The sequence below is a fragment of the Brienomyrus brachyistius genome, chromosome 22, assembly GCF_023856365.1.
Source record: "Brienomyrus brachyistius isolate T26 chromosome 22, BBRACH_0.4, whole genome shotgun sequence".
NCBI classification, from domain to species: Eukaryota; Metazoa; Chordata; class Actinopteri; order Osteoglossiformes; family Mormyridae; genus Brienomyrus; species Brienomyrus brachyistius.
The window spans coordinates 7,828,004-7,851,743 of NC_064554.1; the positions used below are offsets into that span (position 1 = coordinate 7,828,004).

Genomic DNA, 23,740 nt, shown 5'->3' on the forward strand with positions numbered 1-23,740 from the left:
AACAGCATTTATACCCCAGTATTGGTAGCAAAATATAAAAGGAAATTTCCCTGTGCTGAAGTACTTGCATGTGTCAGATTCTGGGAATTTACTGTCATTCTGGCCTGTAAGGTCACCCCCTTCTAACATTTAATCCTAAAGTGGCATTTAATGATGAACACCATGTAAACGTTCTTTTCTACAGCTTTTGGTATTACTGTAATGGGAAGCTGTAAAAGCCTTTTTCATGGCCCCATATCCATTTAGGAACAATTTACAACAGAAATAATTTCACCACAGAGGCTGGACTGGTTACAGTGTGAGGCGATTGGCCATCTGTCCCACATGTGAAGGTGGTTATTCCTGACCTGTACAAAGCAACCCGCCCAGAATTAAGCTTAGCGCATGTTTTAGGTTGGAAAGTCGGCGAGGTGTTTAAGATTATTAAAAGCGCAGCCGAGATGCTACACCATTCATTAGCTTTGTATAGCCCGGAATTAAATATTAAACTTAAACGGACTCACATTTTTCAGCATAATAAAGAAGACTTAGGAGAACATATGATACGTGATTGACTTTTGATATCGTTCTCAGCCTAAACGTTAAGTATTTGTAAAACTGCGGATCTCCCGTTATTGTGAATCCCAACAAACGAGGAAAAACAAACTGGAATTTGTAGTCACTGAAGTCAAATGATCCTTAATTTAAAATACCTCTATCTCATATCAGCCTAGTGCTAAGAGACTTGCTAGAATATAACTGAGTTGTATTACGTTGACAATTTACCCGCACTGTCCGGGGCGCAATGTTTTAGTCGAAATTCAGATTCACTTCACGTATGCAAAATAAAAATGTGCCAGGCGAAGTGACCAATAGCTTTAGCGCGGGGAGGAGGACAGGCTTGTCGGAGGTAGAAGTTTGGCTGCGGGCGTCACACGGTAATAGAGCGCAGGAGTGATCGGGGACGCAATAATGATCAAAATTTCCATCCAGTCCGGTGTGGCATACGATAATTGAGAGTAAGGTAACGCTAGTATTATTTACGGCGTAATTTTGCAAGGTGCTTGCAGTTCCCGTGTTAGTTTCTTTCAGCAGGATATTTCCGAGCCGGAGTGATTGCACTTGACTACAGGCAATTTAAAACTTCGGGAAGCTACAGTAATTTTTTTTATCTTCTTCAAAAAGAACTTTTAATGGGAGGCATCCGGTGAGCTGACACATTGAAGGGGAATATGAGAAGATAAAAAGCGTCTTTGCATTCGGTATGATGGCATGTGCCCCCCTTTTTTGTTCCCGTATATTCTACCATCTGATCAGAGTTCTTTTGTCATTGCGAAGAAGTAAATGACAGATGTTGCATCTTTCATTTTAAAGGCGTCTTGGCTTCGGAACCGGAGAGTTTTGTGATCAAGTGCTTGTTCACATGTGATGGAATTAATAGCCGGCGGATTAGCCTTAAAAAGCAAGCTGGATGCTACTCTCATATCTAACCGAGCGCGCTACGGTTGAAGTGCTGCAGATAGAAAGTTATGACGCTTTGAAAGATTCATCACGGGATAATAAAGTCGTAGGTTTATAACAATATTAGGTACATCTGGAGTGGACTGGACACATGGATACAATTTCAATATTTTCCTGAAACTGGAGACGCCACGTAAACTGTTTAATTTCAATCTTGTGGGAATCATGACAACCACGTATTAACACTGCATGTTTAAACGACCACTTCAATCCTCACCTTTTACTAATGCGTTAACGCATTTTTTTTGCTGCATCACGGGAAAATGAAATATCACCGGAGCACAAATTCTGACTCTGCTATTGAAAAGCAACAACTTCTATGCGATATGTCATATGGCAGTAAAGTTACGTTTGTATCCAGCGCAGAATCACCGAAAGCGGCGAACCCGGAGTCCGGTAACTGGCGCTTAAGGCACGGCGTGACAGCGGAAAATAAAACGCCGTCTGAGCGCAGCCGAGCAGAAGCGCCTGTTGAAGGCTCGAATGCTCGCCCGGGAAGTGGGGACCGATGGCTCGTCTTGGGGCGATTTGAAGGTGTGCATAAGCAAAAGGGAAACGTGAAAGCAGACGAGAAGTGGGGACCCGGCGAGCGCATGACTTGCGGGGAAAACCGTACCGGTTGTATCAGAGAGGCCAGTCATTGCTGCGCTCCCTTTCGCCAAATGACTGCGCACAATCCGTGCAACATGAATTGCAATAACGGGGGATCCGCAACCCAGAGCTCCGCTGGTCGAAATGTAGCTGAAACGGACACTGATGGAGGCTCTAAATGCCGTTTCACCTGGAATGGAGGGGGAAAGTTGAAATTTAGTGCATGGAGTTGGTGGGCGTTTGTCATTTTCCATACCCACGTGTTGAAAGCCCTCGCTGAAGGTAAGTGCCAATATATTTATAAACAGTAGCTACTATATGGTCCCTGTCAGTCGGAATACGGCTTTGAAAACGTCAATACATAAACACCGTTTATGAAAAACACTTTATGCCTGGGCAATGGGGGTTAATTCAGGCGCCTTGTGATATTTTTAATCATTAATTAGAAGAATCCTTAAAGTGTGTGACACGTGTTCTATAATTTATTATACTTACTTATTACTGCTTATAAAGTTTTCGTTCGCCACTACATATATCGGACAATTCAGGGGAAGATGGGGAATTACACTGCGGAGTGCGTCGTTTTGGTAAACATCACCGGATTTAAGTACGCAAGCTGATATGGGCAAACATGAAAATTAATGTGATACGTGGTCAGTGTGGGGGAAGTAGTTACTCACTTTCCTTTAACTCGCAGTTTATTTTTTCCTGTCGGTTCCGCTAATTTTCAGGATCAGGTATAATGGGCAGGAGGGGTACGATTTTCACAGTATTTCGTGCGTACCTGGCTAAAATGATAAATAAACATGTTCGGGTGCGTGTCCAGAACAAGACAGTCCTTGAACTAAGTCACTTAACTTGCTGTTGGATTTACTCAGCTTTAGACCTTGATTAGTAGTAAAAAGAGAACCGATTTCTTGATACCGATGCGGCTTCTGCGCGAAATGCCATCTTGTCTATAGATGTTGCATATTGTCCTTTAAGTGAGAAAATACTGCGAAGGTTACATATAAACGCGAGTGATACGGACGCGCAAAAATCAGTGAAGCTGCAGGCGATTAACTCCTTCAGTTTCACTTGTTAGGGTGAAGAATATTGAAAGGCAATTCTTTACCACAGAATCGGTAATCGGGTTAGGAGATTGCAGATCTCCATCTGAAATTCACCCTTCAATAAGATTTGAAGAGCGGTAGTAAAAGAGCGCCTTTGATCATGCCGCAACACGATCTTTTTTGTCTCTTGTATTTCTGCTTTTAGTCTGCCAACTTCCTTATTTGAAGGGGATGGCTTTGCTTTTACTTCCATATTTATTGTGACAGGAATAAATCAGAAATTTCGATTTAATTTGAGCGTGGAAATCCTAGCGGAGAACAGTGATAGGCTTTATTGTTCAAACCGCTCCTTCAGTTCTGAGTGAGTGAGCTTATTGTTAAAGCCACATGTCATTAAAATGCCAACATAACTAGATATAATTGTAGTTTGACAAATATCTGTCTGTTTAGTCTTAACAAATATGCATCACACCACTTTTCACTGTGGTTTATAGATGTTTTGGGATCTCATGATAGAAATCTATAGTGTTACAGGAAACAAGGGTTGGTGTTTTATTTTTTTTCCTTTTTGAGAGCTACTCAACATAGCGAGGCAAGAAAATTGAAGTGTTTGTGTGAGATTCGGGGCTGGCTGTCACTTAAGAAAACCTCAAGATTAACTGGGCATTTCTGGATATCGTTACAGAGATTTTCATACAGTAGTAGTATTATTTTGGGTTTATTTTAAAGTGTGCCACCTTGTGGAGCCTTTACTGCGAGCCGGTCTGTCTGCTGCAAATGGATTCGGACTTGAATTCTCTACTCTGGCTTCACCGTTTCTTCCGCACAGTATACGGTGGTCCGCTAGTGGTGGGTGATGCAAAGTATTTGAGTATTAGCTAATAGACGCATTAAGATATTTAACACCGTTCACCCTGATATGTGTTTGAAATACAATAAAACCTTTAATCACAATATATATATATATATATATATATATATATATATATATATATATATATCACTTAAACAGGATTGAATCGCGCCTAAATTTTAGTTAAATTGACTTTTGAATAACAGTGCAATCTGTACAACTTTCCATGAATGAATGTTGAACTTTTGTCCTTCAAGCTGTACTATACTTACTGCCTGTGCACTTAGAACAAATCTTGTAATACACTGTAATATATGAGTCCGGTTGTTAACTAGCTTTTAGCTTATAGGTATACCAGTTGCTTAATAGCTGGTGAACATTTGTACCATAAACTCAGTATTGATGGCTTGACGCTTCTTACGCTGGACTCTGGAGGGAGCATTGGCACGATCATGCATGGCACCGCCTGTCTTTCCTGGACCAGGCTAACCCTGTACTAGATAAGTGGTTGTGGAGAATTAGGTTATGTTTGCAAACAGCAGGGCTGTGATTCTCCCATTTGTGGCAGGAGTCGTTTCTCTGAATGTCAGGTGTGCGATGTAGATGCATCTGCAGCGAGATGCAAATTAATTCAAATGTCTGAACGTCTGGCTTTGGCCGTATCGGGGAATCTCTACCTGGGAATCAGATGGAGGTTTGCCTGTAGGGGAAGGGTGTTGATATTGCATTTGAATACCTATTTACTTGTGCATTGTGTTCTGAAGAGGAGCATAGTTACTGTCCTTCCTTAATAAGCTACTGGGTGAGTACAGTATTTAGACGAGGCAGAGCTACACTTGAAACCTCTAAGCTTGATGATGCTTTTCCTTTATTCTTTAAAAATATGGGCCCCTCCTTTCAAAGCAGAGTCACAGGCCCTCAGCTTCAAAGCTGCCGCAGAATATTATTTGCCGACCCTGCAAGCATCCAAATGTACCTTGTACTCTGTTCTGCATGTTGCATATCCTTTAATAAAGGTGACGAATGCGGGCTCACACTCGGCAAGCTCCCCGTTACCCCGTGTCTGGGGGGGGGGGGGGGGGGGGCAGCTACTGGGGACGCTGCCATTTCAGGAGTCGATCACATGTTGTTCTTCTGGCAGGTGCCAGTGTTTGCTGTCCCTCCCAGGTAACCTTATTCCTCTGCTCCTTGCTTGATTAGTGGGTTCTATTACGCTTTTGCGTCTTGCGTCTTATTTAACTTTCTTACAGGAGTGTAACATTGGAGCTCTTGTGAATTATTTTTTAAAATAAACGAAGTGAAAATGCTTATGCAAGCCATCATTTATTTTGCTCCGAAGTCTAAATCAATTGACCTTCAAAGGACATTATTTAGACCAGTGTTTCGCAACCCAGTCCTCGGAGACCCTGAGACGGTCCAAGATTTTGCTCCCTCTCAGCTCCAGGTTTGAGAACCGCTCCAGATGTTTGCCATTCCTGAGCATACCTAAAAGATCCGTGCTTTTTGTCCAACAGAAGGACAGTTATCTAAATTTCTTCCCCCATCTGACCAGTGATTTGCAGCTTCTTCCTGCTTGTTCCATCCAATAACCTGGACATTCTGTTCAGCTCCTTCGGTACAGTTCAAGTCTAATTTTAATTTTTTTTTGGGAATCTGAACAAATAGTGTGGATGATTTGAATATGCAGAGTCTTGTCGCTGGAGATCTAGGTAATATTTCTCTATTTTGTATTAGAGAAAGGAATTTCAGCTGTGTTTCTGAAAGGTAGATATTATTGATTTGAGGCCCAGTTTCCTGTATTATGTTTGAAACCTGTATACTGATGCCTCGTTTAACAGAAACCCTAAATGTCCCCCTTAAGGTTAAGCTCCTGCTTGAAGTTGGCCTTATCTGCTTACGCTGCATTTTATTAACTGCTCTGTATGGTGGATGAATGAAAACTTTGTTTTGTGGATCTTGATTTACTGGCAATGTCAGGAATACTACTGGATGGGGTATTTCTGACCCTCTAAGGCAGGGCTCTTCAAATCTGGCCCTCGATTCCAAATCCAGGCCTTGTTTTCAGTTCTCCCAGGTATTTAGTTTAATAATTACTGATTCTGATTGGCCAGAGGCTTCACACCTGACTCACAGGTAAAGGAAGGCTGGAAAACCAGCAGTGCTTGGACCTCGAGGACCGTGATTTGAATAATAGGACTCTAAGGATACCAGCAAAGATGTGGTAGGCAGCCCCTTCTGTTCCGCCTATTCGATAGCTCAAAGGGGTCAAATCGACTCGACCATCGACTCAGGACAGTTACTGACCTCCCATAAACTAATGGGAAGCGAATTGCATGGTTTCACTGCAGGAGTTGGGATTAAAACACAAAACTACTTGGGGCATTAAAATATGCTAAACCTCACATCTCTTCAGGTTGTAAAGTATTGATAACTATATGGAGCTGCTAAGGTTTAGTATTCTAGGCTGCCTCTTATGCCATGCATTTTCCCAAAGAGGTGATGGATACCAGCTGATGTCCTGCACCGTCAGTATTTTCTATCCCATTAATGGTCTCTCTGGGGCAGCCGCCCAGTTGGAAGGCTCGGTTCTGAGTGGGTCAGCGGGCAGGAAGCTGAAGGCTGCCTCACACACTTCCCACTTCCCTTTCTATCCCATTCCTGCATCTTTGGCTGATGGCTGTGTACCGTTCGCAGCGATAAGACTCGAAAGCTCCTACATGTGTCCTCGTCTTAAAGATGCTCGAGCGGGCTGAGGAAGGCTGGTCTCACTAAGATGTTTCTGGCACAGATACCACAGATGGGTCTAGACTTCTCTCTCTTTTTTTCTTTTATTACTGGTTAAACAAAAACATTGCCCGACAGGAAATATTTGGCAGCGCTCCATCTCCCTTCTGTCCATTTTTAGATGCGAAGAATATAGCATGCTTTACTGAAAGGGGCTTTTTTCCGGACTAGATATCAGCACTGCGCTTGTAAAAAGCAGTTAAGCAAATGTTAATTAGAATATGGTACGTCCTCTAGAAAAAAATCAAGTACTGTAACTGTTTCTTTAAATCTAATTGCAGCTGTACATTTGGAAAATTTGATCTGTTGAACTACTGCCCAGCTGAACACAGAATAGTGTGATTTCCTGATAATTGATAATTTCAGTTGCCCCCCCCCCCCCCCCATTTTTGCCTGGGTGTCTCAGTTCAGGGATTGCCTCCTTGAAAGGTTTAAACATTGTTCTGAGTGAGATCCTGATTTCTTGGGGCGTGACGTATATGCTTTACGATACAGAGTGGGGGGTTCTGGTGTTGGCTGGGTTTGGTCTCTTCCACAGAACCCTGGAAATTCATCTTTCAGAGTGATGTCCCAAAATCAAAGTTTTCCTTTACTGTCCAAGAGAAGCGCAAGAAAAAACAAGCTGCCCAATTATGCAGATTTTCAGTTCGGCCCCTTAACACTGGTGCTGGTCACCACGGCCTTTAAGAGAATGTTTTCAAATCTTCCCTGTCGATATCCTTGTTTTACAGTCGTTATTTGATTGTGTTAGAAGTCATCACCCAACACCTAGGCTGCTAATGAGGAAAACATGGACATTTTCATCATTCTACCCCAGATTCCTTGAAATGTAAAGATTTACAAGGTTTACAGTCAAAATAACTTTGAGAACATCTGTACTTCCAGAATGAGGCATCTAAAGAATGACCTGGAGCCGGGCTGTTCAAATCACGGTCCTCAAGGTCCAAGCATTGCTGGTTTTCCAGCCTTCCTTTACCTGTCAGCCAGGTGTGAAGCCTCCGACCAATCAGAATCAGTAATTATTGAACTAACTACCTGGGAGGACTGAAAACACGGCCTGGATTTGGAATCGAGGTCCACATTTGAAGGGCCCTAACCTAGAAGGAGGGAGAAGATCTTCATAAAAGTTTACCATAAAGTCTAATAAGACCGCAGATAATTAAGATGATGGTTTCTAGATCGCAATCATCTGTTGTGTGTGAACTACCCAACGCGCTGAGCGGATCTCTGCGTTGACCCCGTTGCCAAGCTGTGTTCAGGAGTACCGCGGTATTCCTTTGTCTCGTGGCACATCCCGTGCAGAGCAGTAATGCCATCTGTGCAGAAGGAAGCAGACGGAGAGCCTTTGCTCAGAAGCTCTTTTTGTTGAAGGCATCTGAGAGCCACCCCCCCCCCCCCCTCCGTCCCCCGTCCCGCCATTGACCGCCCAGATCCTGCTGCTTCTGGAGGCTCCTGGGAGAATCTCTGTGACCCCCCCCCCTTCAGGAATGTTTATCCACAACATTGGATTTAATCCTATGGCAGTGCTCGTTAAAGGAAGGTATATGGTGACGGGCAAAATGAGGGCCACCTGCCAGCTTTCTACCCCCCTTCCTTTTCATTTTTAGGTGTCTTTTGAAGTTCTTAATTAAAAAGGCCAGCATTGGAAAAAGTTTGTTTTGATTAAAATCTGTTTGATTCTGGACTGCTCTCCCCAAACGACAGATTAACGACATTGTGGCACTGTTTGTTTACACCATCATATCTGTGTTTGCTAATGTGTGGTGCCTCTCAGTTTTATATTGAGTTATGTGTTATCTTTGGTACGTTTGCTGCCTGCAAAAATACAGCGAATATTTGCTTCGTTAAGCCTTCCATGGTGAATTGGAATTGCATCAAAAATGCATTTGTAGTAATGCACTACCAAAAGGGGCAGGCTATATTAAAATAAGCTATCTTACTGTAAGATGCCCTCAAAGCAAACTGCCACATGGTTGTACTTGTATATTTTCGAGGGCTTTTGCATTTCTATAAATATCCATGGTTTGTATACAGTACAGCGTTCATTTGATCTGTCCACATTTTCAGAGGGATCTGTGCTGCTTCTCCTTTCTGTATATTTTTTAAAAACTGATGACCTAACCTCCGGAGTTGTAGTATGTGATCTTGTGAGACAGACCTGTGTAGTTCTCTCAGCACTCTAACATTGTTGCACAGTCACATTGTTTTTTTTTTTAGAGAGTATAAATTCTTCAAATCTAATACATTTTTAATGCACTGATATGGATTTATTTGTTCCGTACCTAAGGTTTCCAGTAGTGATGAACTGACAGATCTAGATAAAAAAGTTACCAGAAGCAATTTTTGAAAGTTACCACTAACAAGCAGGAAACTGTGAGGTGAGAGAGTTCTATTGCATGTGCATTGTGATGCATTCGCATGGCATTTTGCAGGGAAATGGCATCTCTTCTTATTTTGAATCTGGTAAATGTATTGCGGTAGGGAAACATGTTGTTGGCCTTCTGTTGTTACGTAATCCTATTATTAATGGCCATTGACATGGAGTATTCGAGAGAACCTGGTTGCAGAGTGTGGTTTGAAATTTCATTAACATATAAAGAGGATTTGGCTTTGCGTTTCAGCTTTGAAATCCCTTGTTATAAACACTTAAGACGGAGATTGTTTAATCTCCTGTTCTGTTGGGCGTATTTGGCTTTCACTGATCAGCATCGTCCATTTTGTTGCAGAAGCAAAGGGGTATGAGAACCATTTGAGCGAAGGGTCACTTCTGCATTATTCATTTGCAAATGAGGAATGATTTTCGAACGAGTGAAGTTTGCAGAGCCAGAGGTTTGGCTGGGGTCACTGTGCCCTGCTGGGGTGGTTTCACATTATAGGGTAATTCCGGTTTTTATTATATGCATTCATGTGTCATTCAACCGCCGATTTATACTTTGATACTGGTACTGAAAAATTCCCCATGATATCCTCGGCAACAATAGAGAAGAACAGTAAGTAATTAATATAATTAACTTGTACAATGTTTCATTTTGTATTATGCTGTACCTCCTTTGTGAGTGGGGTTTCTCTCTTTTATGCGAGAGGAAGAAGAAAATAGCAGAACATATAAAATTGAAGTAAAATAAAACTGCAACCATACTAAAGTATTATTGCATAAATTACGATACTGGCATCCAGGGAAATAATACCGTTCTTCACCTGATAGAAATACTAGGTCAACTTTCTGTAACAAGCATCCTAGTCCCAGCCTTAAAATAAATATTGAGGGCAGAATATTCCTGACATAGAGAGAAAAAGAGATTGTAGAGTATTATGAGAGTCGCTTACTGAAGTGTTCAGATTCTGGAGTCTTGCAGAGGCTAAAATGAGCAGGAAAGACGAAAACACACAGCCTGGTGTGAAGGATCAGAGGGAGTTGGGTGATGCACAGTAGATGTGCTGGAGACGTGCTGTCCTGGTGCTCAAACAGCAGAGCTAGAAATGGATTTAGACAGCAACTAGTTATTAGGAGAAAATGAAGTGCGGAAGCAAGCTCATGTAGCTGCAGGATGGTATTTGATGGAGCTGGGGCAGGCTGGCTTTTGTAGATGAATTTCCGAGCGTGTGCACAGATTGGGTAGGCAGACACATTTTCAGCTGAAGGAGTTCTGTGCTCACACTGCACCGGCTCTCAAACCCTTTCTAAAATGAAAGTAATTAGTCGTAAGTTAGCGAACACATACATCGATCGGCTGTAACTTTAAAAACCACCTGCCTAATATTGTGTAGGTCCCCGTCGTGCCACCAAAACAGCTCTGACCTGTTGAGGCATGGACTCCACGAGACCTATGAAGGTGTCCTGTGGTATCTGGCACCAAGACGTTAGCAGCAGATCCTTTATGTCCTGTAAGTTGTGAGGTGGGGCCTGTATGGATTGGACCCGTTTGTCCAGCACATCCTACAGATTGAGATCTGAGGAACTTGGAGGCCTCGTCAACACCTTGACATCTTTTTCATGTTCTGAACAATGTTTGCAGTTTGGCAGTGCACATTACCCTGCTGAAAGAGGCCACTGCCATTGGGGAATACTGTTGCCACGAAGAGGTGTACTTGGTCTGCCGCAATGTTTAGGTAGGTGGTACATGTCAAATTTACATCCACATGAATGCCGGGACCCAAGGTTTCCCAGCAGAATATTGTCCAGAGCGTCACACTGCCTCTGCCGGCTTGCTACCTTCCCATAGTGCATCCTGGCGCCATCTCTTCCCCAGGTGAGTGACACACATGCACCTGGCTGTCCACATGATGCAACAGAAACCGTGATTCATCAGACCAGACCACCTTCTTCCCTTTCTCCACGGTCCAGTTCTGACGCTCACGTGCCCATTGTAGGCGCCTTCAATGGTGCACAGGGGTCAGCATGGGCACTCTGACCAGTCAGTGGCTGTGCAGCCCCATACACAGCAAGCTGTGATGCACTGTGTGTTCTGACACCTTTCTATCACAGCCGGTATTAACTTCTCAGCAATTTGTGCTCCAGAACCTCTGCCGTAGGGCCGGACCAGACAGGCTACCCTTCACTCCCCATGTGCATCAATGAGTTTTGGGCACCCATGACCCCATCAACAGTTTACCAGTATGTCTTACTTGGACCGCTTTTTATAGGTATTGACCACTGCAAGCTGGGAAAAACCTACAAGACCTGCTGGTTTGGAGACATGCTCGCCCATTTTTCCTTTGTGCAACATATCAATTTCAAGAACTGACTGTTTATTTGCATAATATATAATGGCACCCATGACAAGTGCCATTGTAATGAGATAATAAATGTTATGCCCTAAACCTCTCAGTGGTTTTAGTGTTATGGTTGGTGTACATACACTGCTAATTTGAGAGTACCTGACAATTTGCAAAATATTTTTAATGATGTAGAATGACCATCAAGTTCTTAAGATTATTTATTTATTGATTTATTTTGTTTGAATTTTCAGAGCAAATTCACATTCTATTTCAGAAATGTACTGAAATAATGTTAAGAAACTGATTTCTGTACATCTATATATGCCCCTTACATTTTTGTTCTGACAGCTGCTGATAAAATATTCCTTTTTTCTAATGTAAGAATCTTGAATGCTGAACAAATTACTTACGAATTCACCTATGAAACACCTAAGTGTCCCTTCCATCTAACAAACATATCAAATGTAAAATAATCATCGTAAAATATATATATTTTTTTTACAGTAGGATTTCATCAATTTTTTTTTTCCCCTCTGGGGCTGAGACTTTTGCTCATGTCTGGTTTTATATATATTCAAGGTTCAGCATTAATAATCACGGGTAAGTTGATTGGCCAGCCGCTGGCCCAATCCAGCCAATGATTGTCCTTCCGCCAATCAGTCATAACGTAGCACATCAAAGGTGTGTTACTCAGTTAATATGTGTTAGTGTAATTTTGCTCATAAAAGACAGTAGGCACAAAACACAAATATATCATATCACACTATTCAGCCAGTCAGATAGCAACCAAACGTCATTATATAGCCTCGGCTATGCTACAATAGCCATCTGCCATAAGTGTAGGTACACTAGTTGGCTAGCTAATTTACTAGACTGTTTAAAGTTGTTTAGTGTATTATGGATTAGTGCGAATACAAAAATATGGAAGTATTTATTTATTTTCATTTTTTCCCATTTTTCCCCTTTTTTCAGAAGTATTATAAATATGGAACTATTTATAATAGCATATGCCCCATGGTCATTGGTACTTTATGGTGCTTGATTGCATTTGTTATTATCCATAATAACACATTATCTGATATCTGATGCTTAAGTTCAGACTGCAGAAGATGAGAGCAGTTTGAGCTGTCGTGGTCATGCTTGGTACACCGCATTACTGCTGTATTGCGAATACAAACGCTCATCTACTTACGACTGAGATACCTTGTGAACGGCCGTTCATAACTTGAAATGTTTGTAAGTTGTTATTCAACATCATTTTAAGGGTGTACGCAAGTACTAAGAACTAGGATGCCGGGAGTACGCATGCAACGCTGCTGCGCGGCGGGAGTAGCGGCCAGAAGTCGTACTAGGCGGAATTGGCACGCAGAAAAAAAAAAATTGATGTTGCGGACAGGAAACGGGAGCCCAGCTAAAAGAAATCGGACTTTCAATCCTCTTCATTCAAATGTCTGAAAGTTCGTAAGTTAAAAGTTCGTAAGTAGAGGAGCGTCTGTATATTGCATTGCTCTGCTGATTGTAGCCATTTACCTCAAATCTCCTTTGCCACTTGGAAGTACTGCTTACACTTGTGCTGCATTTACATGTACTGAATAACCAGATGAAGGGAAAATTTTATTTGAATTCATTTACATGCGATTGAATGAATCGATTCCTTCAGTAACCCAAATTTACATGACATGTTTTATTGTTGGATTTAGGAAAGTATTTGAGTGTGATGTGTTTCCTTTGATCGCTTTTAACTGGTGAAGGCCAATTGAAGAAAACATTTTACTAAAACTTTACTGGAGGGGGTACTAGAAACTTAGGAATTCAGTTACTACACAAGTACAAATTATGAACAAATATAGTAACTGCATGAAATACATGAACCATCATGATTGATTAATGATGAACAAATATAAGATCAGTAGGTAACTAACACTTAGGTTCCGGTTAATTAATACATTAAGTAAGAGTGTACATTATGTGTGCCCCCCCAAGTAAAGTGTGACCAACATTCTTTACATTCCGGCTTCGGAATCCTCAGTCGAGCACCCTAGTGGAACTGAGGTGGAGATTTCAGGTCCAGAGAGTACAAATCCAGGCCAAGATTTTGTTGCAAACAACCAGCAGAGTACTCTGTGACTGTGACTCTTTATACTCAACTGGTTGGTTGAAACAGAATCATGGTCTGGATTTGTACTCTCTGGACCTGAAATCCCCACCTCTGTAGTGGACCAATGACCTCTTTTTGTCTGCACAAGGTAGACAGTCCAGATACAAAATTGCAGTATTCTTTAAATGACAAACTCACCAAAGAGGTGGATCAGGGAAGCAGGAGGAGCTTGCAGTGAAGGGTCCACAGTCCTCACCAAATGCATTCATATGTATAAAACCAAATATTAACGTTCTTAGAAGAAAATGATAGTGCTTTGTTGTTTGGATGACTTTATATATACAGTAGATATACATGCGATTTATGAAAAAGCTTTTTTTTTTCTTGGGCCAGTAAAAACATACAAGAGGCCAGTGGGGGGAAACTGTTGCGTTGGACACAAATATATATGCAATTATATTTATGGTTAGAGAATAGTAGAAGTGGTCTTTCAGTCTGTCTCAGCGTATTATGGATTAGTAATGATCTGCAGAAGAAAGCTGCTGGTATTATGCTCCCGTCTCTCCTTATGGTTGTTAGTCAGCTCCGCTTCTGAAGGAGACCCTCTTGGCCTTGCCCTAAGTCCTCCTCACAGTTCATCCGGAAGGTGCTATTGATGTGACGCCATGCCCCAGTTGTGCCAGATGGTAAAATCCAGTTATTCTGAGAACAAAAGAACTGTGTACCTTTCATATTTCTACAATCAGTCAGATGGGAATCTCTTGACATTAGGAAACAGTGAGTATATCACCTTCAAATCTGCAATTTTCCTTCTATATGAATGTATGTAAATGTCAGCTGCCTTTAAAGAAGGTAGCTGATCTGAAACTTTTATTTAATGTGTGTTTAATGATCTGGATATAATGCTGCTCTTGTGACTTTATGGCATCAAGCTGTTTTCCTTTTAGGGGCTAACTTAATATCTAATATCTTTTTAACTGCTATGGAATGAATCACTGAAACCCCATCACTAATTATGAGCTCTTTTTATAACGGTCAAACTCAAAGCGAGCTGTACCAGGCAGAGGTGAGCGAAGTGCTGATGTTATCAGGACCGACACAAACACTCCATCTTACAGTAGCTATATTGTCCTGCCGTTCGATATTTCATCTCTTGCCAGATCAGTGTCATTACAGTCCTCACTTCGCTCTTAGTTGAGATGACCCGGCATCTCTGTACTCCATCAGTCATCAGGATGATCCAACCTGGACCTTTTGACAGAATTCCTGCATGAGGTGCCTATGACCCAAACTTCATAATTGATGATGAAGCACCGTGAGTCGGAACCGTGGGGCAGCTGTTTACTCAGGTCGACTGTGAGCTGAATATGCAGATGCGGAACTTCAAAGGGAGTGGCTCTTGCTGGGAGCCGTTCAGAGCAAAGCGTGGCCCCGATTCAGTTATACAGTCATATTTACATGCGAATGTGCCTGGTATGGATTCCCATACACTGGCTGAGAAACAAGTGTGCTTAAGCTCGTTAGGTCTCACCCACGTTTGAACTTGTATAAATGCTGGGTAACTTAAGCTGGTCTGTTATTACTTACCTGTATGTATTTCTCCATTTTATTCTGTCATCCTAGAACCCTCAGCGAGGAGGGGACCTGATTTCATTGCATGTCTGAACCCAGCAAACCTGAGGTTGGGATTTTCAGTGGCAATGAATATAAATAGTTATTTAAAGGTGCTTGGAAATCATTCAAAGATTAGGTTGTGTAGCCATCTTAGTGACCTGCGATTGAGGTAAAGCCATTTGCATCTTTATTAATTTTGCAGGTCGCATGAAAAGGTGGTGGTTTTCTCCATGGGGTGGGAGCACATGATGGAACCTGAGCTTTGAAAAAGAAATACATGGAGTGATGCCCCCTGATTTCTCGTTTGTCGGGGGGGGGGGGGCATCTTTCCTCCAGGGGGTCTTGCATTGCATAACTTCAGTCGTTCAGTTTGTTTGCTTAGATAGTCTCTCTGTTACACCCCAGCCCGCAGTCAGGCAGTGGAAGTTTGTCTGGCTTCTCCGTGGTGCAGCGTTGTGTGTGTGTGTGTGTGTGTGTGTGTGGGGGGTAATCTCACTTTCTGCTCTGACTTTGGGCTGCTCCTTATGGGCAAGTATCAGGTGACCGACGACCTGGGCAATGACATGCTCATCTTAAGAACAGAAATACGCCTCAATGGGTAGGTTAGGTGGGGGCTGGCCCCACACACTGCTCTGTTCCTTTTTTTGGGCTCTGAGTGGCAATATTTATAGTAAGTCAGCCACTTTCATACCAGACAGCCTAGCGTAAATTAATGAGTGGTGAGCGGATGACATAAAGATGTTTGGTTTGAAAAATTTGACGTGGAAGCATGTGCTAAAGGCCATTCTTATCCATACACCTCAGGCAAACCCTCCGCTATGTATGAAAGAGGCATTAACCCTAGCAGGTAGCATATGGGACACCGCAGTGTGAACAGTCTGACAGCATCAAAGGCAGAAATACTGCATTCCACTTACCTCAGAGGATGGAAGTCGGAACTGGGAATGACACACTCAAGTTATATGCGTTCCAGTACAAGAAGTCGGAAAGCCATTTAGCAATACCAGGGACCTGTTTTAAACAGCTGAATAACTTGTTGAATTTTAGGTAGCACAGCTTAAATGACCTTCATCTTCGTTCTTGCATTTAGCCCAAACTATCTTAAATCCAACAAGTTGTCTGGCTAAGGAAGAAATATTGCTTCCTTATGAAGGCCCCAGATCTAGCCACGGTCATTCTTAGCCACTGTTAGTAATATCAGTTGATAACAAGACATTGCGCAGAATTTTGCACATACGAAAACCGTAGCAACACGTCCTCAGATAGCAGTTGGACAGTACTGTGTGTACAAGGGCATAGTCATCGTGATTCTAAGGCTGGAGTTGTCAAGGTTCCTCCAACTATCCGATTCGAATTCAGACTTCAGGGGCGTTTCAGTTGAAAACTTGGAAATTCCAACTTTTGAATTAAAATGGAATGCAGTGTAAGAGAGGAATACAAGACGAAATGACAACTCAGATAGTCCATTAAGCTAAATGAAAGCTGCACATTAAGAAACAAAATAAAACAATCATTAATTTTGCCTTTAACTTACGTTATATGGACAAAAGTACTGGGACACACCTCTCAGTCACTGAATTCAGGTGTTTCATTCAGACCCATTGCCACAGGTGTATAAAATCAAGCACCTACTGTAGCCATGTAATCAGGTTTATAATCATTATGAGAAAACGAGTTCTGAAGAGTTCAATGAATTGATTGAGCGTGGTGCTATCACAGGATGCTCCCTTTGCAATACGTCAGTTTGTGAAATTTCTTCCCTGCTATAAATTCCATGGTCAACTGTTAGTGATATTAATGCAAACTGAAAACATTTAAGAATAACAGAAAATCAGTCACGACCTGACAGAACACGTAAAAGTAACAGAGTTGGGTTGCTGAGTGCTGAGGCGCATGGTGCGTAAAAGTTGCCTACGCTCTGTTGACTCAATAACTGCAGAGTTCCAAACTTTCTCTGGCATTAATCCCGGCACAAAAACTGTGCACCAGCAGCTTAATGGAATGAACTTCCATCGCCAAGCAGCTGCATGCAAGCCTCACATCACCAAACACAAGTCCAAATGTTGGATGGAGTGCTGTATACTGGAGCAGTTCTAACATGTATTGTGGAGTGATGAATCTTGCTTCTCTGCCTGGCAGTCTGGTGGATGAATCTGGGTATGGTGGATGCCAGGAGAACATTACCTGCCTGACTGCATTGTGCCAACTGTAAAGTTTAATGGAGGAGGGTGGGCTAGGCCCCTTAGTTCCAGTGACTTCAGGGTACTTTTAAGCCAAGGGAACCAAGACATTTTGGACACTTCTCTGCTTCCCATCTTGCGGGAACAGTATTGGGAAGGCCTTTTTCTGTTCTACCATGACTGTGCCCCAGTGCACAAAGCAAAGTCCGTAAAGACATGGTTGGGTGAGTTTGGTATAAGAGGAACTGGACTGGCCTGCACAGAGCCCTGACCTCAGCCCCTTCAGATACTTTTGGGATGAACTAGAACAGAAATTGCAAGCCAGGCCTTCACATCCAACATCAGTGCATCAAAAATGCTCTTGTGGATGATTGGGCAAAAATTCCCACAAACACTCCATAAGCTTGTTGAAAGCCTTCATAGAAGGGTGGCAGCTGCTATAGCTGCAAAGGGGGTGAGAATTAACTCCATATTCATGCCTATGTATTTAGGATGGGATGTCATCATGTTTCTATACTCTATGTGTAATGGCCAGGTGTCCAAAGACTTTTGTCCATATAGCGTAAGTGTGATCAAATCCGATTTGTTGTATAACAACTGGCACAGCACCGTTACATTAACACTGCGACACAGAGCTGCGTGCTCCTAATGAAACAAGGATGGTGTCCTGGGGATCTTCTCCCAGATCTAGACCAAGGCATCACTGAGCTCCTGGACAGTCTGAGGTGCAAACTGGCGGCACCAGATGGACTGAAACATAATATCCCAGAGATGTTCTATTGGATTTAGGTCAGGTGAGTGTGGAGGCCAGTCAATGGCATCAATTCCTTCATCCTCCAGGAACTGCCTGCATACTCTCGCCACATAAGGCATTGTCATGCAGCAGGAAGAACCCGGGACCCAATGCACCAGCGTAGGGTCTAACAATAGGTCCAAGGATTTCATCCTGATACCTAATGACCATCAAGGTGCCATTGTCTAACCTGTAGAGGTCTGTGTGTCCCTCCATGGATATGCCTCCCCAGACCATCACTGACCCACCACCGAACCGTTTATGCTGATGAATATTACAGGTAGCATAATGTTCTCCACGGCTTCTCCAGACCCTTTCACGTCTGTCACATGTGCTCAGGGTGAACCTGCTCTCATTTCTGAAAATCACAGGGCGTCAGTAGCAGATCTGCCAATTCTGGTATTCTATGGCAAATGCCAATCGAGCTCCATGGTGCTGGGCAGTGAGCACAAGGCCCACTGGAGGACGTTGGGCCCTCATGCCACCCTCATGAAGTCTGTCTCTGACCAAACAATCAGAAACATTCACACCAGTGGCCTGCTGGAGATCATTTTGTAGGACTCTGGCAGTACTTATCTTGTTCCTCCTTGTACAAAGGAGCAGATGCCGGTCCTACTGATGGGTTAAGGACCTTCTACGGTGCTGTCCAGCTCGCCTAGAGAATCTCCTCCATGCCCTTGAGACTGTGCTGGGAGACACAGGAAACCTTCTGGCAATGGCATGTATTGATGCGCCATCCTGGAGGAGTTGGACCACCTGTGCAACCTCTGTAGGGTCCAGGTATCGCCTCATGCTACCAGTAGTGACACAGACCATAGCAAAATGCAAAACTAGTGGAAAAACCAGTCAAAAAAGATGAAAAGGAAAAATGCCAGTGGCCTCCACCTGTTAAGCCATTCTTGTTTTGGGGGTCGTCTCATTGTTGCCCCTCTAGTGCACCTGTTGTCGATTTCATTAACACTAAAGCAGCTGAAACTGATTAACAACCCCCTCTGCTACTTAACTGACCAGATCAATATCCCAGAAGTTTAATTGACTTGATGCTATACTGGTTAAAAAGTGTTCCTTCAATGTTTTTGAACAGTGTATTTTTTCTACACTCTGCAGTTCTTGTACATGGTAAGAAATGAAGAAAGTCAGGCCTCCAGGCTTTAAGTCTTTTTTTATTTGCATAAACATTACCCATGGTATTTGGAGAACGATAATTATCAATATCCTCATAACCTGACAGCGGGCGGCTCACGACCATGTAGCTTTCAGTGTTTCTGGGTCATTTCCAGTAATATCAATTTTCACCTTGTATTGTTTGCTCAGAATCCTTTTTCACTACACAAATACCATCTCTAATTACTATTCAAATACGTATTTCCTTAATATTCCAGTACTCCTTTTTTTAGGATGATTTTTTTTTGTTGTTTACCTTTAAATTTGTTTGCAATACTTGTGCTGTTTTTACGCTTTGTTTTTGCACTGCATATATGCTCGTCTGTGCTCGACGTACTCACTGCTGTATGCACAAGATTTAGCGTTAATCTTAATCTTACTTCATTACTACAACTGTCAGTGCGCCAAGGTGGCGGCATGAGGCGATTGGGCAGTACTGTTGCAACCTATCTATAAATAGTAAGCACTATGCCACCAAATAAAATAAATACATATTGTTTGATTAAGATTTTGCTTGTAGGGCCAGTTAAATCTGATTGGCAGGTCGGATCCATCCTGCGGGCCTTAGTTTGCCCTGCCCTGATCTATAGCCTAATTAATTTTGGCTTTTATTTCCTATGAATGACAGCAGGATGTGGGCAGAGCATTTCATGATGGTTAGACGGCTACTTTCAATTTAACACCATTTGCATTTGTTTTTTTACAAATTGTTTGGACTCATTCCCAAATGCCCTCGTGAGAATTATCCTTTCGTAACTTAATGCAAATGAACCGAGGATTCAACAAAAATTTAATTTACAAAGTGCAGCCCCCCTCCCACCCCCCACTCCATGAATATCTGCTTATCTAACTTAAGAAGAAAACCAATTTATCATAGAATTTTTCTTCTTTTTCTGCTGTGAAACAAACATAGCCTGGGGACCAAGAAGGCCATGATGAAGTTTTCTCCACCAGGGGCAGAGCGATTAAAACGCCTTGGCATGGCTGCCTCTGAAGGTCTCAGTGCATGTCTATTTTCCAGATTTGTACCGGGCTGTCTGATGTGACGTCCATAAATGTCACGGATAACCGCCATGCAGCGACGCCCTTTTCACATTCTCTTTACTTTGTTTACCATGGTAAACGCCCATGTTCCAGGCATCCTGCAGAGCCTAGACCTTACCTGGACACCATCCATACATATAGATGTTAACCAAAGTCATTTTACCCTTCTAGAGATTGGTCAAAATATTATAGAAGGGACAAACACTAAGTATTAGAAGTTAATTAGAAGTTAACCATGTTAAGCTGCTCCTAGAGGAGGGCATGCTTAAGTAGGAATCTTTATTTCTGGAAAAGAGCGATGGGTTGGAAGAACACAAGGATAGATTGTCGGCTTCACACATGGTGTCGTTTAATCATAGATGTAGAACAACCTGAAGTTACCATGCGTCAGTCTTTAAAATGGCATGCCTTTGGATAAGTTACCCAGGAGCAATTTTTAGACTCGATATCATTTGACCAACGTTACTTCAGACTTGTTAAGATGTCTCTCGATCATCGCGATCATCTCGCATGTGGTGTGGAGAGATGTGAAACCCGTCTGTTGAGGTTTCCTTCAGCCCCCGAACCTGCTGACGGCCACGTGGGCAGCTGAGCTCGGTCACAGTCACAGCCCTTCATTAGTCACTGCCGGGCCTTAAACTCACCAATGGGGGATTTTCTTCTGCTCCTCATGCCTGTATCTCTGGTCCTGCCAAATCCCCTGATCCTTTGGCCAGGTCAGTGGCTTACCAGGCACAGTCAAGGTGAACCAGGTAATCATGGCCATCAGCACACTAGGTTTTCCATGGGATATTCCCAGAAAAGCGCATGCAGTCGACACAATAATGTCTGTGTGTTCTATAACGTGGATCTTTTGAATGAGTGTTTTGAATCCCTAGATTTCATTGAAATACACAGACAGCACTGAGATGATACGCAGGCTGAAATTGATTTGTTTCACATCAGTCGGATTTCTTGTAGCGCTGTCGCGACCTCTGAACACGAAGACTTTGTTCGGCCGTCATAGTAATAGTTATAGACAAAGCCCTAAAGTAAGCTTGAAGAAATCTGGCTAAGGTAGTATACCCCTCAAATCTTGGATTAAATCGCAATTGATCTTTTCTAATCAGTTAGCGAACTTAAACTTTATATGCCATCTGACTGCTAAAAATACTGCACTCATTATTGACCTTAGTGATAAATGTTAAGATGTACTCAAACCCTATGAAACGTTAATCCATCCATCCATCCATTTTCCAAACCGCTTATCCTATTGGGTCGCGGGGGGTCCGGAGCCTATCCCGGAATCAATGGGCACGAGGCAGGGAACAACCCAGGATGGGGGGCCAGCCCATCGCAGGGCACACTCACACACCATTCACTCACACATGCACACCTATGGGCAATTCAGCAACTCCAATTAGCCTCAGCATGTTTTTGGACTGTGGGGGGAAACCGGAGTACCCGGAGGAAACCCCACGACGACATGGGGAGAACATGCAAACTCCGCACACATGTGACCCAGGCGGAGACTCGAACACGGGTCCCAGAGGTGTGAGGCGACAGTGCTAACCACTGCACCACCATGCCGCCCATCGAAACGTTAATATTAAAAACAATTAAAAAGCACTCGTGACGTATATTGTGGATAGTGATTCTAATCAAAAACCTCATGGTATGATATTTTGGCCATAAGGCCTTTGCCCAATGCTAGGTATCTCTTATTATATAGGCTGCATTTATTGGAGAGAAGGTGAGACTAACGTCGTATTTAATCCTAAACTTAAACCTGCTTGGAGCAGGTTAAGCATGCAGTGTAAATTACAATGGCAATACACTCCCTTTAAAAATAAGTTACGATTCGTAGTACCCAAAACTCGAAAGTTGGCCACATGTAGCCTTGCTAAGGCGTTGTATACTACTCTGGTGTTCTCCTGTGATCCTCTTTATTTGCACGCCATGAAACGCTTGCTGTACGAGAATGCTGGGGAATCTCCTGAAAGAAATGTAGCCAGCTGAATGTGGACATAAGACGACTCGCCTTTGACTGATTAATAAACGCCCTGATGGTAACGATTAATTATCAGACACGAACCAGAAACAGTGGTCACTGTTAACCTCCTGCAAGGAACCGTAATGCCGTATTATAAATGTGTCATTCAGATAAATAAAGAAGAATGTCCCAGAAATGACTCGTTGCTTAATCAAATAATGACTACCTGCCAGCAGAAGGGGCAGAGCAGCGCCGTGGAACTGCCGCTTTGGTTTTACGCCTTTTCCAGACGATTGACACATACAGGACGTGCAGAGTTTGTTCTCTTTCCACACACAATATACCGAAACAAAACTTCGGAGAGTGAAATTGGCAGGCACAACGTGCGTGGTTTTCGGATCCTTAGGAATGCCAGCCAGGCTGTATAGAGTGTAGAATTCCTATGTAATTTGCTGGATTGTTTAAACCAGGGGTCGTGCGTGATTCTTAAACCTGTTATCCAATTTAGATATAATGGATCCTTCTTTTTAGCTGTGTGTGGAAAGAGAAAATTCGGGACACGCAGGAAACTGGGAAACTTCATGCTGCCTCAAGCTGCTCAAATTTTGTCTTAAGTAATAAATGTGACTGAAAAAAGCACAAAGCAGGACGGATGATACGGGTAAAGTAAAGGACTTAAACATATTTACAGTGATGTGGATATTGATCAACCAATCACATTTCCAAAAGGATGCTGCATTAATGTTTATAGTTTAATAGCTTAATCTGCATTAGTCACACACTAGGGGTGTAACAGTACTATTTTTCCATTGTGTAATATGTCATGGTTTTTGAACCAAGGTAAAGGCGGATCTAACCCAGTCCAAAGACACGCTGAGGCTAATTGGAATTACTAAATTTCCCATAGGTGTACATGTGTGAGTGACTGGTGTGTGACTGTGCCCTGTGATGGTTAGCGCCCCATCCAGGGTTGTTCCCCGCTTTGCACCCATAGCACCTGGTATAGGCTCTGGACCCCTCCCGACCCTGAATAAGATAAGCGGTTATAGAAGATGGATGTAATAACAACACTGTATTCAGAAGAATGGCAGCATGACTAACTAGGTCTAGGTTATGTCTCTACTATATGAAATTAAGGAGAGAAAAACATCAAAATTAAAAAAAAACTTTCTTAACATTGATAACATGTATGTGTTTTGTCTATTGTATTTTACATTAAAGGTGTACATTGTATTCACAGTACCCGTACAGGCAGTATTAAATTATAAAATAAGCGCATCATGCGGTGAGCTACGTGTTAGCACTCTGTGTTAGCACTCTGTGTTAGCATTCTGTGTTAGCACTCTGTGTTAGCACTCTGTGTTAGCATTCTGTGT

General features: G+C 42.6%; 1 protein-coding gene across 1 annotated transcript in view; it reads left to right on the top strand.

The window, feature by feature from the left end:
- The first annotated feature begins 879 nt into the window (after positions 1 to 879).
- LOC125718016 (protein sidekick-1-like) overlaps positions 880 to 23,740 on the top strand; it is a 284,877-nt gene continuing 262,016 nt past the window's right edge. Inside the window, exon 1 of the mRNA XM_048991479.1 lies at positions 880 to 2,373. Within this exon, the coding sequence (XP_048847436.1) occupies positions 1,764 to 2,373 (610 nt within the window). The 5' untranslated portion in view covers positions 880 to 1,763. The remainder of the gene's footprint in view (positions 2,374 to 23,740) is intronic.